At 36.6% G+C, this 21,362-nt stretch overlaps 1 protein-coding gene across 4 annotated transcripts in view; it reads left to right on the top strand.

Moving 5' to 3' along the window:
* Positions 1–9,083, top strand: part of elfn1b (extracellular leucine-rich repeat and fibronectin type III domain containing 1b) — a 104,421-nt gene extending 95,338 nt beyond the window's left edge. For all 4 annotated transcript variants that reach the window (XM_051113572.1, XM_051113565.1, XM_051113574.1 and 1 more), the window contains exon 3: positions 4,228–9,083. In XM_051113572.1, coding sequence (XP_050969529.1) covers positions 4,558–6,993 — 2,436 coding nt within the window. In that variant the 5' untranslated portion in view covers positions 4,228–4,557 and the 3' untranslated portion in view covers positions 6,994–9,083. The remainder of the gene's footprint in view (positions 1–4,227) is intronic.
* Positions 9,084–21,362: the final 12,279 nt, after the last annotated feature.

Below are 21,362 nucleotides of genomic sequence, written 5' to 3'. Positions count from 1 at the left end.
CCACAAAAATATTTCATACAGAAGACATCTTCAGTATGCATAATAAAACGACAGAGTGTAAGAGTCCCCTTGATTTCTTATTTCTATTCATTCTGAACTCCATTATACATTTGCTGAATGTCGAGTTGATCAAGTACAGATACATTTGTAGTACAAATGTCTCTCTGTGAATTGAATTGTGTGTGCGTTGTCTTAGACACACAGCTGCAGTGACCCAAAAATATTTGTACACCACAGTGCACTTACAAATGTATGAATGTCACTGCATTTCATTCAAATACTAAACCAAATGGCATTTGTTTTAAAGAAAGACATGAATGAATAAATATGTACATATGTATTTAGTGGTAATTCTGGGAAAAGATGTAACATTCAGCTTTGAGTTAGACTATATGTGCGTCACACATGTATTATTAATATACTTAGCAACATAAAACACGGCATGTGAGAACTGCACTATTCACAGATGACAGCATATAAACAATAAATAAACAAATACATGAATATTTAAAATGCTGTTAGTGATAGGAAGGGTACTTAAGGGAACAGCGATTTGTTTGCAGTTGAGGCGCTCTGTGTACTATGGTGTGTAACTCCTAACACACTGTGAAGTAAAGGCGCATTCTACAGTTTGAAAGCTATGAAAGATTTACACTACAGAACTCTCTTTTCACCCTGTCTCTACTCCTGCCTGCCTCTACTGCTGTCTACAATGCTCTTGTGAAACAATCGCTTTGTAAACCGTCAGAAGTCAACCAGACAGCATTACTCATTTCCCATCCACATGAAATGGGCTTGCAAACACACACACACACAAACACACACAAGTACACACGCATACTGGCCTTGTAGAGCACTAGGACTTTGAAGCTAGTCAATTTGAAGTCCAGACAGATACATATACAATGTAATAATTATAGTAGGATTTCAAGGAAGAAAAATGTTCGCCATCGTCAGACTGGCCCATTTAAGCAGCATGGAGTGCACCGGCAGTATAATGTACAATCTGTACAGCAGCACTAGCCAAAGCACAGCTTATCTATCACATAATCACAGCTGTTTTACAGGATTGTTCCATTCACCCCTTTCTTGAAAATGAATAGTGTTCTACCAGTAACTTTTTTCTAGTAGCTCTCTCTACAGCTACTCTATAGGCCTATGCAGGTTTAAAAAATATATACAGCATATATATATATATATATATATATCAGGGGTATTTCCTCCAAGGAGGCAAGGGAGGTGTCTCCTCAAAATTTTGGATGAGAAAAATAAAACAACACCAGTATTACAAAATCTAAAATTAGAGGGGTCATCGGACGCAAAATTTGCTTTTACATGTTGTTTGAACATAAATGTGTGTTGGCAGTGTGTGAACACAACCACCCAATAATGATAAAAATCCACTCAGTAATTTTTTTTAGCCCTTTTAAATAATACCCCCCTTTTTTTTTTTTTAATTAAGCCATTCTCAACATCTTGGCTGTGTAACGTCACTCCTATGATAGTTGACTGATACGGCCGTCTTACCTTAAACCCGCCCTGAGTGAGCTGTGAAAAGTCCGACCATCATTGTTTCGATGCCGGAGCGGGAGTAGACAAGAATGGCTCCTAAGCGATTGAGGTGTTGTGTTACTGGATGTAGTAATGAACATAGTAGTCGTCATTTACTCCCGACATCTGAGCCGCTGAAGACGCAGAGATTTAACGGTACTTCGATTTTTTTAAGGGAATGTGGTGATCCCTGATCTGCCTAAATGCGTCTAAGTTTGCGCAAATCATTTGTGATGCAGCTTCACCTATGGTAGAAGTGAGTTTAAGGGTTTTTATGAATCTTTGCAAATCGCCTTTCCTAATAATGTGCTAGTTAGCAAGTTTAATGGCCAAAAGCGGCTAAAGTAAACATTACATAGAAGAGAGGGGCGGGGTGAGCAGAGCTCATTAGCATTTAAAGAAACATGCAACAAAACAGGCTGATTTGGAGAAGGTAAAAGGGTGTTTTTTACACCACTAATTTTAACCAAAGCATGTTATAGACTTTTAATTAAGACCCTAAAGAATCATATAAACTTAAGTAAGATGAGCATCCAATAACCCTTTTAAAAAGTGTATATATCACTACTTTTTATAAAGAATCATGGTCCAACAGTGACACCAGCTGTTAAAGTTACAGAGGGAGTCCATGTCTCTCTCGCCTCCCCTGAGCACACTGAGTTTTAACAGATCCCCTAAAGTGCAGTGAGTTTGGTGAGAGGTGGGTGGGGGGGTGATAAATGAGAATGAATGGGGAAAGTTGTGCAAGAGGCGCAATGCCTCCATCGCGATATGCCATATGGCAACATTGATATTTTCTCATTTTACAGAAAAACTGTTAGATAATATTGATTTCTGAATAAAAATATGCAATTTACTAACCAAAGATGATGCAAAAAAATCTCAATTGAATTGTGTGTGCATTGTCTTAGACACACAGCTGCAGTGACCCAAAAATATTTGGACACCACAGTGCACTTACAAATGTATGAATGTCACTGCATTTCATTCAAATACTAAACCAAATGGCAAAATTTGGTTCAGAAAAACTGTTAGATAATATTGATTTCTGAATAAAAATATGTAATTTACTAACCAAAGATGATGCAAAAAAATCTCCCTTTAGAAGAGACATTCAGAAATTAGCTTTACAGAGCAATTTCTGAAACACTTCAACAGGTGTCCTCCATGTTGGGGTGACAGTGCAAAAAAAGTGCTTGGAGGAACATTCAAATGTCATGTGGCTCAAGACAGCATATCATTGACTACCTTAAGGCCAGCCCTTTTAATTAACATATTGCAGTATTGAACATATAAAATAAAATATATTGTTTAAATTGTTTTTGTGATATTAAGTAATATTTATTTACTTTGGAGACTTTGTCTTCTCAAATTCAGTCAAATGCACTGTTACTATCTTTATTTAAGTGCTTTTTAAATAGTTATTGTTTATGTATTGTTTCATATTATATAATTTAGTTGTTCAGCCTTTTCAGTTTAAAACAGCTAAGATGAATCAAAGTACAGTGAAAATCCAATTTATCATTGTGAACAAGATAACAGCAGCAGTATTATCTAATTGATGATGATATATTGGTTTTTCACTGTACTTTAATTACGCTGTGGGTTATGTTGGGCCAGCATATTATTTTTAGTCCTGTGCACACAAATTCAAACACTGTGCTTGGACTCTCTCTGGAAATTTTCCAATACATTCTGAGGGTTTCATATCTCGGTGACACTTTAAAAAAAGGTGTCATTTGTTAATGTATTAACAAATGAACAGTACATTTATTAAACTATTAATTTATTTTTGTTAATGTTAGCTAATAAAAATATCGTTGTTCATTGTTTGTTCATGTTAGTTCATTAATGTTAACAAACACAACTTGTGATTTTCACAGTGCCCTAGTAAATAATGAAATTAGCACTAACTATGCTTAATAAACACTGTAGAAGTATTTTCATTCCCAGTTAATTTTAACTAATATATGTACCAAATGTTAACTAATGCACCTTATTGTAAAGTGTTACCCATATCTCATATGGGACAGCAAAGAGAGGCCTCTCTTAAAGAGAGGCACATGCAATATATTCTCCATATCTAAAACAACCATTCAGTTACTTATGTTGTTCTTTCTTTAGCAACTGTTTGATTTAGGTCAGGCTGTAATTAAAAAAGCAGTCTATTTTAAGGGTTCCCCTTCATTAGCCAAGTGGAGAGGGTCTCATAAGCTAATAAGGTGAATAGATGTAAAAATAAACTCTTTGGTATAGAGTGTGTGTTTGCATTATCAGGATGAGCTAAGCTGTTAGACTTAATTGGCCTTGGAGAGTGTGCGAGTGTGTCTGCGTGATTGATCTGTGCTAAGTTTAGCTCTCAGTAGGTGAGCAACCATAATGATTATATACACATGAAAAACATGGCGTCAGCTAAACAAAAATGGACCTTTTAAAAATAGCTCAAAAATGCCACTAGACAGTATTCTGCACTTAATCGTTGGAAATTAAGGTACAGTGGAAGTAGTGGGTGCTCATTTGGACTTTGGGTAAGTGGGTTATTCCATAATGCGCCATGCAAGATATTCACATTTATATAATTTTGACTCTCGTTATACTCACTGAGGGAGCATTGTTACGACTTGACCTAGTTTTTTCAAATATCAATAATAATGTTCTTTTTTCTTATTTCTGCAGGACACAATATGAAAATCTGGTATCTGATGAGAAATGAGGTCCTCGGAAAACACGAGCACTTCGTGCCCTGTGGGAGGCTATGCGTGGGAATGCTCAGATTCGGTATCTGAAAAGCTATTGCACAAAAACAAGACTCTGGTCGTAAATGAAGCTTCTTTTCCAGTGTGACAAGGCACCGAGCGTACACTGAACAGAGAAAAACAAGAATCGTTCTTCTCAAGCTGATGTTCCTAACAGAACAATTACAATCAAAGCTTTGTTGAATATCCAGTCGAATACTGCTGAAGATCATAACCTGTGTAAACAACAACAACAAAACCTGCTGGAGCTATGGCTGAAGCACAGATGTCCATTTCGTCTGGGTCCGGTGGACATGGAGGAGGTATGGTGACCAGTGCCTTACTTTGCTGGGCTATGGCTCTTGTGTTCCTCTCATTGACAAGGGTGCCTGTTGTTCAAGGTGACTGCTGGCTGATCGAAGGGGAGAAGGGATTTGTATGGCTGGCAATCTGCAGCCAAAACCAGCCACCGTATGAAAATATCCCATTGCATATTAACAGCACAATAGTTGACCTGCGACTCAACGAGAACAAGATTCGAAGCATCCACTTTTCTTCCTTAAGTCGCTTCGGCAATCTCACATACCTGAATCTGACTAAGAATGACATCTCGTATATAGAAGATGGGGCTTTCTCAGCCCAATTTAATCTTCAAGTGTTGCAGATTGGCTTTAACAAGCTGAGGAACTTGACTGAGGGAATGCTGAGAGGACTGGGACGCTTACAGTACCTCTATCTTCAAGCTAACCTGATCGAAACCGTCTCAGCCAATGCCTTCTGGGAGTGTCCTGCGATAGAAAACATCGACCTCTCCATGAACAGGATTCAGCTGTTGGATGGTGCTACATTTCGTGGTCTGTCGAAGCTCACAACGTGTGAGCTCTATGCAAACCCGTTCAGTTGCTCATGCGAGCTGTTGGGGTTCCTGCGCTGGCTTGTCGCATTCCCAAACCGGACAAGCGAGCGGATGGTGTGTGACACACCCCCTGGGTTTTCAGGGTACAGTCTCTTGAGTCTGAACCCAAGGATGCCAAGATTTCGGAATGCTTTCCATGCACTCTCCTCGGTTTGTACCGATGACAACGTGACACCGAATCTTCAAGGATCTTCAGACGAGTGCACTCCCACAGTGTTGAGCCCTTGCGGACTGGATGACTGTTCCTCAGGAACATTTCCAGAGGAGACAATAAGCATCAGCCCCACCTTTTTATATCCAGATGCACGTCCGATAATGAAACTAAAAGAAGTCACCCACACAAGTGCAATAATCATGATTCAGATTCCAAATCCATTTCGTAAAATGTACATCCTTGTCCTGTACAATAACAGCTTCTTCACTGATATCCAAAACCTAAAAAGCCAGAGAGAAGAAATTGAGTTACAGAACCTTAAATCTCACACTAACTATACATACTGTGTGGCATCCATTCGCAATTCACTGAGATTCAATCACACCTGCCTGACCATCTCCACAGGACCAAGGACGTTGCAAGAACACGTGGTGAATGATTCAACCGCCACTCATTACATTATGACCATTCTCGGTTGTCTCTTCGGGATGCTGATCGTACTGGGTGTAGTGTTCCATTGCTTGAGAAAGCGCAAGCAGCAAGATGAGCCAAAGAGCAAGAAGCTGGAAAAGATGAAAAGGAATTTGATCGAGATGAAATATGGAACTGAACTGGAACAAGGGACTATATCACAGCTGTCACAGAAACAAATGCTGTCCGCTGGTGAAACAGTACAAAGGATGCCGTACTTGCCAACTGCCAGTGACTCAGATCAGTACAAGATGCAAGAGATCTCTGGAACACCAAAGACTGCAAAAGGGAATTACATGGAAGTGAGATCAGAGCAACCAGAGCGCAGCATTAGGGAATGCAGCGTTCCTCCATCGGAAGCCAGCCAGGGATCTGTTGCAGAGATATCCACCATCGCAAAAGAAGTGGACAAGGTAAACCAGATCATCAACAACTGCATCGACGCACTCAAATCCGATTCAACTTCATTCCAGGCTGCCAAATCCGGAGCTGTGTCCACAGCAGAACCGCAGTTGGTCCTCATATCAGAGCATCCACCGGGCAAGTCTGGGTTTCTGTCTCCAGTCTACAAAGGGGGGTACCATCACCCTCTACAGAGGCACCACAGTATGGATGCCCCACAAAAGCGTGCGAGCACATCCTCAAGCGGTTCGTTGCGCAGTCCACGTTCCTTCCGTTCGGAAGGAGGTTACAGATCAGAGTCCAAATATATCGAGAAGGCATCTCCGCTTGATGAGTCAGGAATCATAACGGTCACTCCGGCCGCTGCAATCCTGAGGGCGGAGGCAGAGCGGATTCGACAGTACAGCGAACACAGGCACTCCTATCCTGGTCCCCACCATATGGACGAGTCCATAGAGGTATCGGGAAGCCGGAAGTCATCTATTCTGGAGCCGCTGACGCGTTCCAGACCACGGGAGCTGTCCTATTCACAGCTCTCACCGCAGTACCACAATCTGAGCGGCTACTCCAGTCCCGAGTACAGCTGTAGGCCTTCTCTTAGCCTGTGGGAACGTTTTAAACTCCACCGCAAACGTCACAGGGATGAGGAAGAGTACATTGCGGCAGGTCATGCGTTAAGGAGGAAAGTACAGTTTGCCAAAGATGAGGACCTACATGACATTCTGGACTACTGGAAAGGAGTCTCTGCTCAGCAGAAATCATGATTGCCGTTTTTATAGTTCATTCAATTGAATTCTCTGGACCAAACCAGCCAGTATCAATGATTAAGTGACAAGTCAGCACTCACTTTTAGAGAAACAGCTTAGAAGTATTGCTAGGTCTTTTCAGCCATTCCGTTTGAGAATGAAAACAAAATACGAGATACTGTAGATCTTGCAGTGAGTGTACGTGCCAAGTGGTAAGAATAGAAAACTTTTAACAGTATTAACCTCAACTCAACATTTGATTTTTATATATTGGAAATAACAATAAACTACTATTATATTATCATCCTCATCATCATGACCATCATTGATTAGTAGTATTACTGTTAAGATTGATTCTTCTTCTTCTTACAATTAATCTTTGGTTATCGCATGGCCGTGTCCTGTGACAGTATTGACTGTTGTGTACTTGGAAAAACATACAACTCAAAACGTCTGCCGAACACTGTTCTCCCAAACCTTAGATTTTTATACAGACTGTGCATCTTTGAGAAAAACACTCTTTTTCTTCTTTAGCGACTGTTCAACGGACAACTGCTGAATTTGCTACAGAAGCACACCTCTACTGGATTTTAAAACAACTTTTCAGAAAAAAAGCTTCTCTTAATGCGTTCTCCATTCTTTTTTTGTGTAAAGTTTACATTTTCAAACATACAATGAATGTTTCAAGTCCTTAAGACTTACACCTGCAACGTGCAGGTAGAACTGTTTTTGGCTTTCTATTGTATTTCATTAACAGATCTTCAAGCAGTGCTACTGAGAAAACTGACAAACTCACAAACTCAACACAAGTCCTGCATACTGAAGAATGAATGTACTGCGTGTTAACACTATTTTTCTCCAACATCAGTTTTACAGCATTTGGGGCTTAGCTTAAATCCAGTTCGATTCTTCTTTGCAAGACCTTCAGAAATATTTCCGTCTCAGTCAAAGATATTGCTACTACATGCCTACTTTAAACCACTGTGAACCCCGAGACCTTCCTAAATCAGTCCTGGGGTTTGTTTTTTACAGAGATTCAACAGAGCTATGTTGTCTATGGCTTTTAAGCCAGGTCTAAAGTGCTGATCTAGGCAGTCCTAATAGCATAATCTTTTTTCTCACCGCCATTAATGCTGATAGACAATTTAGATTCCACTGATTAGAACAATGGGATTGGCCTCTAAATTTTGAGGAGACAAATTTTAAGACCTGTACTGTGAAACTACATTACAATACCCTGCTTCATGGAGTGAAATAACATGACATTTAAATTATATCTGAATCAAAGTGCATGTCAAACGTTTGACAGAAATGTTGTCAACCAAATATTAAGCCCTAGAGTGCACATAGTGTTGTTTTAAAACCATCATATCCACTATCTCAAAACACGGGTAGATTGTTTGTAATTTTTGGTCAGGTTGTGTGCGATTTACGGAGGAAATATGTTAAGCAATTTTATTTCGCCAACTGATTTTATGAATGAAAATGCCATTGTCTAACTGATTGTTAAACTGATTTTATTGCTTATTGTATTGAAATTGGAGATTGTTTCTCTGTGGCAGCCTAGCCCTGAACGTGCACAGTCATCTTGTACTTAACATGAAGATAGTTTCCGTTTTAAGTTGAAAACGTTAAGGCAATTCCAGGTCATTTTTGAGCTAAGTGAACGCCTACCAGAAGGGACTAATGCATGATAATGGGGACAAAATAATTATTTAATCCAAATGTCTGTATAATTAATGAAAGCGAGGTCTTCTTTAAACCACCAGAAGATTTCTTGCATCTTTTCCTTAATTTGTGCGTAAATAAATCTTAAATATTTGATTATTATACTCTTTGAAAAACAAGTCCCTAGTGCAAGCCACACTTTTAAAGTTTCAACTTACATGCACTGTATCTCATTAACGGGTCTGTTGAGTTGATTGTCATCTCTTATACTGCAAACTGTAGCACTCCAGATTTTCCATGGACACTGAAAGTAAGTTGAAAGAAAATGATTTGGTGAATGTAGAGCAGCCTGGAAAAAGCCACATGTATGGGCTGCTTGTAAGAGGGAAAGAATGAATCTAAGGGCTTTCATGTCTGGTGGAAATGTCAAAGAGCACAATAAAAATGGTTTTATTTCTTAAAGAATAAATACTTTTTTCTCAAAGACATATTGTGCCTCAAGCAGTGTTCAGCCGTGGAGCTTAAGGTAAGTCTCCTGTTGTGTTTTTGTGAAAACAGCACAAACACGTTGAGGTGGGCTGCAATGTAATTGGATGCCCTGTAAGAATCCTACCGGGTCTCAGAGACTTACAGCATAGCAGAAGACATGAGCTAATATCAATAGGGTATATAACATATAATATAAACAATGGGGTCTGTACTGAAAATCTGGAATTCAAAATCAAATTTAAAACTGGAAATCAAAAACCATACATTAAGACAAAATTAATAACAAATATTTAAGATTCTACAAAGTATCAGTAAGAAATTTGGTGACTGACAATGTGATTCCTTGGTGCAGAGATGAACCTTCTCAAGTCATTCTGAAGAATAAGTTCGGGTTTTAATCTTTTGCATTTTTCAATTCAGCTTTTCCCTTAAATTGCTGTGGTGATAATATCATTCATAATGAAAAAGATACAAATACAAGCATTTGTTCTCAGACTTTTGGGCCTCACTGTATTGTTTTGATGTGAAGATGCATTGTCTACAAACAAAACGGCAGAAGCAAAGCTACTCTTGATTCTGACTAAAGCTAAAACCTGAACCTTATATGTGACCCGGGACCACAAAACCAGTCATATGCGTCAGTTTTTTAAAACTGAGATTTATACATCATCTGAAAGCTGAAAAAATAAGCTTTCCATTGATGTATGGTTTGATAGGATATTTGGCCGAGATACAACTATTTGAAAATCTGGAATCTGAGGGTGCAAAAAAATTTAAATAGTAAGAAAATCACCTTTAAAGTTGTCCAAATGAAGTTCTTAGCAATGCATATTACTAATCAAAAATTAAGTTTTGATATATTTACGGTAGGAAATTTACAAAATAACTTCATGGAACATGATCTTTAATTAATATCCTAATGATTTTTGGCATAAAAGAAAAATCTATCATTTTGACCCATACAATGTATTTTTGACTATTGCTGCAAATATACCAGTGCTACTTAAAACTGGTTTTGTGGTCCAGGTTCACATATAAACTTGCGCTAATTACCAATCTAAAAGGTTGCTATGATAAGAAAGTCTCATTCTGTTTTTGCTGACCAAAACTCTCAACACTGTCAGGAAAATGTGCAAACCCAGCTAGCAGAGAAAGTTCTCAGATGTTTGGCTGACAATGTTCTCTCAAAGTTATGAAGAAATGTTGAAAATGCTGATATATTGATTGTTTAAAGTTAATTTGTCTTCAAAAAGGTCATAAAATGTGAAAAACATTTATTCATAGAACACATTTTCTGAAACATTTTAGTTGGATGTTAGTCTACCATTTTTAAAATGTCACTACTTCTGTCAAAATGATAAAATGGAATTTTGAACATTCAGAGAACATCATGAAAAATCATGCATGATCATTTAGAAAATCATGCAAGAATTTCCTAACTTAAAGGGATTAATGTCATTAATGCCATTTGGGTGATTACATTTGTTAGACTGTAATATTTCACAGTCTAGTGAGATTCTGAATACGGAATTACATGGCAAGATTAAATCTCAAAAAGCATGACTTTTTATATGGTTGTTAAAACCTTTTTCCATAATTATGCTTTGAAAGACATAAATGCAAAAAGTGTCTCAAAGTAACATGTTAAAAGGATGTAAAACACATCTCTCCAAAAAGCATGAATTATCTAAATGAGGCACCTGTATGCGTTCAACGTAAAATTGTTAGCAGCTCCTGATGGAGATGACGGGATGACATGCGGCATCACTACTCTATCAAGCACTCTACTGGCTGACCGACTGCACCTGTCACTCAGAAAAGGTCGTGTCAACCCTGCACCGGCCTCCTCCATCACAGTATGTTTGCAGGCACCTTTGATGGAGTGATGGAGCATTTTCAACACACCTATGACACTGTCATGTGTGAAAAGCATAGCGGCTCTGCTAGCGCACCTGAAAGCCGCTACTGTATTCCATTTAAAACCCATGAGGATCTATTCATTTACTTTAAAGCACAGATTATTTTAGAAACAGCTTGTGCTGTCATATTCCATTTCCTATGTTGTGAATCAATATATTGTGAACACCAATGCAGAGACTAGCAATGGTTTTAATTCACCAAACATTGGGATGCTGATTTTGATAATGAGACAGCCTGTAGAAGTGTCTGACTCCCTGGGCAGCGACTACTGAACTAGGGAGCAGATGGAGACACACCCCATTAATTTATGTTGCTGCTTTTTAACCCAACAGAAAATTGGACTTAAAAAAAAAGATAGCAACAAAGTCCACTATACAAATTATGATGTGCTATTATAACCACGTAAATCATTTTTACTAAGCTGAATTCTGATTAACAGGGTCCCGATGCAGTGTTCAGTGATTCCTGCATTGTCATTTGGTGATGTCCATGGATATACATTCAATTTATCCAATTCCCTGCAATGTTATCAAACACAGAGGCTTTGAAGGGAACCCTAGGTATTAAGACTTGTATAGCTTAATATAACGTAAATGATGTCTCTTACTGAAACATGCAGTAGAAAACCCATAAAACATAAAACAAGTGATGTAAGTCTTCACTGCTTTCCTAGCGATAAGAAGAGTATGGATGAATAAAACTTCCTAAAGACACGTGTCTTTGTTCTCTCCACTTTAGCCCTGATGCCTTTGAGGCTTTCAGTAGACACCGCTATTGAATGAGCTTACAAATGGCAGAGACAAGAAACGCTAGATGCCATCCTGACGCTGCAGACATGAAATAGTTTCTCAGCGTGGATTTCCCTCAAATATCAAATATCCGGGGACGTTTAGACCCCTTGCAAGGGAAATCAATGGTACGGTATTTGGCTTAAGCCTATGCTTTTATCCATCACCACCTGTAAGCTTTTTCAGTAGCTGTGGTCATCGTATCAGTATTTTATTTTCTGAGTTGCGTTGTGGTAAGAACAGCAACAGGTAACACCAGTAGCTTACCGAGTGCAACCATTTCACATCCTTTGAAATAATAGCGCCCCCCCCATAGTCAAAAATATGTATAAAGTGATGTGGATTTTTTAAATAACAAATCTTTCAGTGGTTTTCTACTATGTATTTCAGTAAGAGACATAATTTCTGTTATATTATGTCAGCCGGGGTTCCCTTTAATGTACTATATACACTGCCCTACAAAAGTTTGGAAATGCCCTAGAAAAGTGGGGTTTTGGACAATATTGGCATGAATCCTTTTTAATTTGTGATCATTTTGCACTGATAAGGTATAACACAAACTACGAAAACGTATTTTATTACATAAACAGTTTATACATTTCGATTCATCAAAAAACCCACCATTAGCAGCTATTACAGCTCTGCATAATCTGGGCCTAAATTCATTGTATTCTAAACTTAATTGGCAATCAATTGTTAAAGTGATTAAGGTGTGCTGACCCAAAAATCTTTTAAAAACCTGGGCCAAGTTTAAACCAGTAACCAGGCATCACAGCTGGCAAAAGGGTATGTCTGACTTTGACATGTATGTATTGCCATTATTATGTAATCAAAATGAAAATTATTATTGCTGGTCTTTAATGGTAATGTCAAGTTACTTTAATATATTTGCACCAAAAATAATAAGGATTTAGGCTGATATCGTCCAAAACCACACTTTGCCAGGGGTGTTTCCAAACTTTTGGAGGGCAGTGTACTTGTATAAATTAATATACTGTAATAGATATAAATGAATGCTGCCGTTAAAAATTTTGGTTGTTGGTAAGATTTTAAACATTTTAGAAAATCTCTTATGCTCACCGATGCATTTATTTGATAAAAAAAAGGCAGTAAAACAGTAATATTGTGAAATGTTATTACAAAATAAAATGTTTTTATTATTAGTAAATGTAAAATGCCATTTATAAAGCAGAATTTTCAGCATTACTGAAACTGATTGATGATTCTATGTATATTTGGTGCTCCAGAAACATTTCTTATTATTATCAATGCTAAAAACATTTTTCTGGAAACTGTGACAACTGTTTTCAAGATTCTTTGATTAACAGAACGTTTAAAATGGCAGTATTTTTGAACATTTTAAATGTCACATTTGATGAATTGTGTGCGTCTAATATCTTACTGACCTCGTAATTTTGGAAAAAAATAGAAAAAAAGTGTAATTTTTCTGGTCCACTATTCATTAAGTGATATATTAATGTATTTGTCTAATGTAGTATATTACTATATTCCTAAATATAGTATATTACCTTGGAATGTTATTACACCAAATACCCTATGAAGTTCACTTAAGTTCAGATGATCGGAACATATCCATTTATTTTCACTGGTTCTTATTCACCTTCCGAAACAAAGGATACAGAACAGCGGTCTTGCACTCGCTATCATTTGTACTGTCGCATATCAGCATAAAAGATTTTTTTGCTTTGCTCTTCTTTATCCTACAGCTGAGTTCATCACGTGAGAGTGTATTTTAATCATCATATCTGGTGAAAGTAATATTCACTTTTTTTGTAAAACTGCTCGGTGTAAATTTGATCCTCTATTATCTCATAATTACACACGGTATCTGTAAAATCAAATCAGGCTGTTGAGGTCTGAAAGAGCAACCCTATGTCCCTATATATTCACAAAACCTCCAGTCAGTACTGATAAAGATGTCTTTTTAACAATATGCTGTGAGAGACAGTGACCTTTTGCCACTCGTTACTGGCTTCAGTAGGAGTTCACATCATGGGGTTCAGTGAGATTCAATCCGGTAATCACCACCTAATTACAGTCTTTGAATGTCTGTGCTCACCATTAGCCTGTACTTTCACTAAAACCACGAGAGCCCTGAGGAAAGATTTTGTTTGGTTAATCTGTGTGGGAAACCTAACCTCACACTCCGTACTATCAGTTTACAGTATTATATAGATGCAATATATAACATACAAAACACTGAGATAGAGACAAAGTTGAGACAGTGCTTTCCTCAAGAGTCAATACATTATCTTTTAAGGAATAGCTAACTCAAAAACTAAAAATATGCTGAAAATGTGCTTATCTTTAAGTTCTTTCATTACAAACACGCAGCTTTTTACTTTATAAGACATTCACTGATGGACTGCAGTCATGTGGATGATTTCTAGATTATTGTGATGTTTTTATCAGCTGTTTGGACTCTCATTCTGACGGCACCCATTCACTGCAGAGGATCCGTTAGTAAGCGAGTGATGTAATGCTGAATTTCTCTAAATCTGTTAACAAACTCTACATCTTGAATGCCCTGAGGGTGAGTAAACTGTATTGTAGGGAATGCATTAACTAATAAAATGTATACCTTGAATGAAGTTGCTTCTGCCAAATGTTTACATTTGATGAGAAAACCTGTCCAAAAAACAAACAAAAAAAAAAAAAGGAATCTTCATAATTTTTTGTATTTGTAGGAATGAGTAAGGTGGGGTGACCCACTGGGCCAATTACAGGATGTATTCCTTAATGCAGAATTGCATTTAATAATATATTGGCTGATTCTACACCATTTCATTCATTTGGAAACTTCATTACCACAGCTGTAAGCATCACTGAGCTAATGAGAGTTTATCTAAAGGGTAAGATCTGAGAGGAGATCTGATGATGAAGTCTAGCAGAAGGACTCATGTCAGTGAGGCAGGAGGGGCAACGTGTCTTCCTGAATTATAATAACTGAATTACACTGATGTAAATACGGTCAGTCTTTCTCTCTCAGATGCACACGCACTTACATAAAAACATTTGGCAGCTAGAGTGACAGTCAGGCTAATTAGCTGGGTTTTATTTTGCTAAAGGTTGATCAGTGTCATGATCCCATGCCAAACTGTAGAATGCATGTGTGCAAGTAAAATGCAAGTGAAGGAAGAAAGAAACAATAATGCATTTTAAGGGTAAGGGGAGGAATGAGACTTTGAGAGCTTATTCAAACTGGCTAGTTACGGACAAACAGCTTGTGAAGTCGATCAGGTGTAGAGCATCCTAGAACTGGTAGACTGCCTTAAACCAGCACAAACCGAATACCCTGTTCCAAACTTGATGACCTCAAAGTCAACATAAAATCAAAATTGATGCCATTTCTATGAAAGCATGTTTCCACCACAAGGTTTAATTTGTTTTTTTTTTTTTTTTAAAAAAAAGGTCATTTTTTTCCCCCCCTCACAGCTCTGAATTGTGAGATTAAAAAGTTGCAATTCCCTTTTTTTTTTTTTAATTCCATGGTGGAAACAAACATCATTGTAAGATGTATATTTATTTAGACCTTCACACTGCATTCAAGGTTCTTCAGTTCTTGCACTCCCTAGAAATCAAACCCATGACCTCGATGTTGCCAGCAGCATGTTTTACTGTCTGAGAAACAGGAAGGAAGCATTTCTACTGAGAAAGCTGTGTTATCATACTGCTTCTTCACGTTTTTAACTCTAAATGGCACTATAGGCAAGAAAGAAAAAAAAAGTATAGTAATACAGAAAAGGCAACCGAACATACTGCTACAGCGCATACTAAGGCTGGTAAATACTTGCCAACTTAAAGAAAGTGTGACATCACAGTAAATGGGCCATGCACCCCATATAATTGATGTGTGACCGATTCTGTACATAAATAGATGGTCTGATTACCTCATTATTATCCCTCTTTGGTGAGCTAGGCAGGAATGTAGGGACGGTCATGGCTCTAATTCTCCTCAAGGTCAGTATAACGCGGATGAAATATTGCAGGCCACATCAGAAGGCACACAGAGGGGAAATAATCCACTGTAGCGATTACTATTCAGTCAGAAACCTCAAACGGGCGCATTACTCAACAATGCAATTCTCAGCAATAGGATCATATGAGGATCATGGATATTTACATAAAGTGAATGGTGGAAGGTTTAAGTAAACACTTCATGCCTAATATCTCACAATGGCTTGTAAACAGCACCTTAGTGACAACCCAGTTCTTACTAGAGCCGTGGTGCATTTGCTTGCAACTCAAAGAGATGCTGCAGCTACTGGTTCAACTCCTACGTTAGCGCCACACTAGAACAAATGCTACTTGATTTGGAAACTTAAAGTTAAGGGTTCATTTTTCCAGTTTAAGATTGTTAAAAATATTTAACGCCATTAACACAAGGTGGAACGAGACTTGGCCAACCTACTCACAACTGGTGCTTCTGTCTCTTTTTTCTTGACAAGAAGTGCATTTATTTAGTCGCAGAACATCTTTATGACCACAGCAAACTGGAGACTTTTCAGACGTGCACTCCAACTTCACTTCAGCGGCAGGCACTAGTCAAACGAGCGTGGGAAAGGTACAGATGACAAGGAGCTTCAGTAGAACAACAGTGAACTGTGGTCAGATGAGATGTTGTCAGGCCGTACTGTATGTCAGCCAAATCGAATATATACCTGTCCTGTCAGCCGTTATACTGTGCTTGTAACATGTGCTTCAACTGCACGTACAAACACGGCGGCACGCACTTTAGCCTGTATCTTTTCATATCAAAGCGTGAATGAAACTATAAGCATGCATGTCAGATTTGCATCACACTCGGCAGCGGCAGCTCTTAAAGTGATAGCAGCCAAATAATCTAACAACCCAGCTGCTGTGATGTCTATTAATCAAAGAACAAAAGAAAAAAAGAGGAAATCAATAACTTTAAGTTATTAAAGTTATTTAAGTTACTAAAAGATTTATCTTAGTATTTAGTGTTCGATAACTTTTCAATTCCTGTATATTTCCTACTTGCTGAAGGGCACAGGTAAGTAATGGGTTTATGCGAAGATTGTATTAAATTTACTTTAAAAAAAAAGTAGTGATTGTTTAAGGACTAATAAATGTTAAAATTGATAGCTCTCAATTATACTGTAATGTTGAATAGCTATAGTCAATGGTTAAATATTAGGGAAAAAGTACAGTAATACTGGTATCAGTGATAGCCTCAGTCATAAAAAAAAAATAACACATTAAAAATATACTGTCTTTATGTTGTTTCTACATTAATTTGAAGACTAAATGTGAAATTATTGAAATATAAAAGTACATTTAAAAACTTTAATGTTAGTTGGGATTAATTGTGATTAATCGCAATGAATTTCAGAAAAAAATGTTTTGTTTTGTTTTTTTTGTAATCTTGACGGCAATTTTCAATCATATGTACAAATTATACAAAGATAATACATAGATAATATATGTATATATGTGACCCTGGACCACAAAACCAGTCATAAGGGTCAATTTTCTTGAAATGAAATAGCTTACTGAGTTGAGTTGAATTATTGTATAATTTGGCCTATATATATTGTCTTAAAGATTAAGCTAAGAAAGAAGTAATCGATACTAATGTGCAAAGAACTAGGCCAAGCAACAAAAAAAATATGGAATTAGCTTATTTTTGTTGAATATGCAAGATTTCCCTTTAAATAGCCACCAAATTTGGAAAACTGTTTCTGCCACAGGATAAAAAAATGAAGGTAAATTTAAAAGAATTGTGAGATATAATTTCAAAATTGTAAGAGAAGTCCCAAATAAAAAAAAAAAAAAAAAAAAAGTCACAATTACCTTTTTTTCAGTCCGTGGCACCAAATAAATAAATAAATAAATAACATAAGCAAATAAAATACAAAAAATGAGAACTGAGAATTGTAAACTTACAATTCTGAGGGAAAAAATGCAATTAATTAATTAATTAATGTTTTTTTCTGCGGTGATGTAAAAAATAGAATTGTGAAACATAATTCCTTTTTTTTTTTTTTTTTTAAATTCTGTAACAGAAAACAGGAGTGGCATTCATGCCACGTTGTAATTACTGTAATTTCAATTACATCAATTACAAGTACTCTCATGAACGTGTGTTGAAGAGAAGAAATTGTTGAATAAAGCTGTTATTTTTGTTTTCTTTGCACGCAAAAAGCATTCTTGTAGCTTCATAAAACTGAAGTTGAACTGCTGATGTCACATGAACTATCTTAATGTCCTTACTACCTTTCTGGGCCTTGAATGTGGTGGTTGTGTTGCTGTCTATGCAGGGTCAAAAAGCTCTCTTTTTGATTTCATCAAAAATATCTTAATTTGTATTCTGAAAATGAATGAAAGCCTTACAGGTTTGGACCGACACAAAGGTGAGTAATTAATGACAGAATTTTCATTTTTGGGTGAACCCTTTAAATGCTGTTATGTTAAAAAATAAGGTGAATATAATGAGAGTGAATCTGCGGTGTCTTATTTGTTATATAGCGATACCAGATATATCGCAGAGACTGACCAGAATCAAGTATTTCAGCTGTATAATGAATACAGGCTACATTTCATATAAAAAATTTCTGCTTTGAGCAAGACAAGCCTTTAATAATTCACTACAGCTGATTCGTTCTATAATACAGAGCTACTCTAGCACATACACAAATATAAGCATGTCTGAAAGTGTCCCAGCTGTTGCCATGGTAGCTTATATGCTAATTTCTTTACATAATTATCCAAAAATGGAATATTCATAAAACTTTTATTTTAAAACCCCCAATGTCAATTATTACAAGACATTTTGAAAATTGTGATACATCAAAGTGGCTGCTGGTCTCTCAACGCATTTCGAAATCGGTAAGTGACCCACAATCACTATGGCAACAGCAGCCCTGATCCGTCCCCAAAAGAGGACATACAGTACAGTGCTACGTGCTAAAGGACAGTCACCAATCATTCTTAACGCCCTCTTTTGCACACACAAACACTACCCTTATACAAAACAACACTGATGTCCCTAAAAACACTTCCAGTATCACAATTCCCTACAAATAGAGAAATATCAGCCAGCAACCTACAGTACATGCAAACTTAAAATGGAGTAGCACTCTAATAAAATATACATTTTTTTGAAACGCTGCCATGTGTTTAGTGTTCTCTGTGTGATATTGCAAAATCATTAGTTTTTTCTTTCTTTGCAAATTGCTTTTTGTGTCCACTCTATTAGTTTGGAGCTGCTAAAACAAGACATTTTTATTGTATTTTGAGGTGTACTGTACATATTACAGAAGTATTAGGATGCATATTTTATTATAAGAGTGCTGCGCATGCCTAGTGTGCTTGACTACTGGCTAAAAGCATTATTACCGAACGTCACTGATTTGGAATTTATGCAAATGCAGAAATGCTGATCACCGGATATATTATTCATTGTACTGTAACAGAAAAAGACTAGTCTTGACTATCGGTGTCTGCGGCTGAAGCATCATCCATTTACACTGTTTATATCAGGTCTTAATACAGACCCTTCAACACCATCTGAGCTCACTTCTTGGCCAATCAATCTGACGAACTTATTAAGAGCCAACGCGCAGTATGAGACTGACACTGTCAGGAGTGAGTTCATTTATAGCTGAGACAGAGCGCTGAAGATGGCAACTCAACAGAACTTCATGTTCTGAAATGTTGTGAAAAGCACAATGACTGGACGTAAGCAGATTCTGAGGAGACCAATAATAGGTGCATACAAAATTTTTTAAGCTTAGCCCCTGCATATTGATGCACTGCAGCTCAAAGTAAAGCTGTAAAATGAGCACAAACCTGGTGTAGTTTTGAGAATTTATTGTATAAAAAGTTTATTACGTATTTAACCGTTATATAAAAGCAAGTGTTGCAGGGTTTCTGCAGGTTTTATGAAGGTCTTTTAAAGACATTTTTAAGACAAGTAAAAAATGTAAGAAATAAGCTGAAGGGAATCAATATGTTCTCTTAACATAAATCTCTAGGGAACAGACAGTGAGTTGTTTAGCAACATTTCAAAGTTTGAAAATACGTCAAATTGATCTCTATTCATTTTGAATTTAATTTTACAAGTAAAAAAAAAATGCTTAAGGCTTTATATACCTTTAAATAATAATTAAATATATATGTATACATATACTTTTACTGTACCTTTTGATACTTTCTAAACCTTTTTTTGGTTTGGTTTTCAAGTGCAAATGTCTAAAGATTCTTAAATGAATATGCATTTACATTAAAAGCAAAATGATACGTTTTTATTTATTTATTTTTATTTTTGGGAAAGTGCACAACCTGAGTGTTTATGATATAGATAATCAGAATGAATCATCAGAATAAGCATAAACTCACCTCATCTTGTTCAATTTTACATTTTTATCAAGTAAACATACCCTGATTTGTGTATGTTTAGATAACTGTATTGGAAATTAAAAAAGAAATTAACTTTTCCTTTAAGGGGCAATATTTGCCCCCTGGAATTAATTTCCAGGAGCATTTATTTATTTATGTTTTAAATTTGTGAGGTAATTTCACCTTAATATTATAAAAACTATATGTCCAACACCTAAAACTACCCCAAAAATATTTACTGATGTCAATAACAATAGACTGTATCTAACTTACACATGTAAAAAAAAAATAGGAGCTCATAGGGCTGCAATATTATGACAAAAAAAAAAAATATTGTAGATTATTGCCCTTTTATATTGTAATAATTATTATTGATATCGACATACAAAACAATATAAAACATTTTGTTTCATTTTGGGCACGTCACATTCTGGCTTCACAGACAAACATGCCGCTCCTTGACGTTAGCCAAGTCACTTTTGAATCACTCTTACATTTACTTTTAATTGCGACAGCCGTAATACTGTACACTACATTGTTCAAATAAATCTTTTTTTGCCCCTTTGTCTTAAATTTATGGGGCATTTTTGCCACAAGTTGTCGTTCATTTCCGACAATGATTCAATTTATGCAACATTTATTCCCATGACTTTATGAATTTAAAACATTGTATACTCCAATCAAAGACATTTTTATTTTGTAGACAGGCATATTAAGACCTTTTAAGACCTTTTTAGGACCCGTCATGCCTAACTATATTCAAAATGTAGCACACCTCTCTGCTAAAATTAAGCATTTCATCCAAATCTTTGTAAGAATACCCTTACTAATCGCTGCAGAAGTATATAATTTTATTATTTTAATCTGCATCAACTGCCTACAACTGATTCCTTTAAGCTTGCCAAGCTATTGCCAGCATAAAATCCTGACACAAAGACAGTCTGTCCATTAATAAATGACAGTAGACCTGAGGGAAAAGAGAAACGAACAGTGAGCGCAGAACAAGAGAGTTAAAGAATGAGCCGGAATAAAGGAGAGATTTGCAGTGTAATGGCTCATTTTCACAGTAGTATTTGGATTAATCTTTGAAAGTAACATCTGTGTGGACAGACTCAATCATACAGAATTGTTATCATAAAA

This window comes from Labeo rohita, chromosome 1 (genome assembly GCF_022985175.1).
Source record: "Labeo rohita strain BAU-BD-2019 chromosome 1, IGBB_LRoh.1.0, whole genome shotgun sequence".
Taxonomy (NCBI): Eukaryota; Metazoa; Chordata; class Actinopteri; order Cypriniformes; family Cyprinidae; genus Labeo; species Labeo rohita.
Note: the sequence above shows the minus strand (reverse complement) of the source record. Positions and strands in the feature narration are given on the sequence as shown.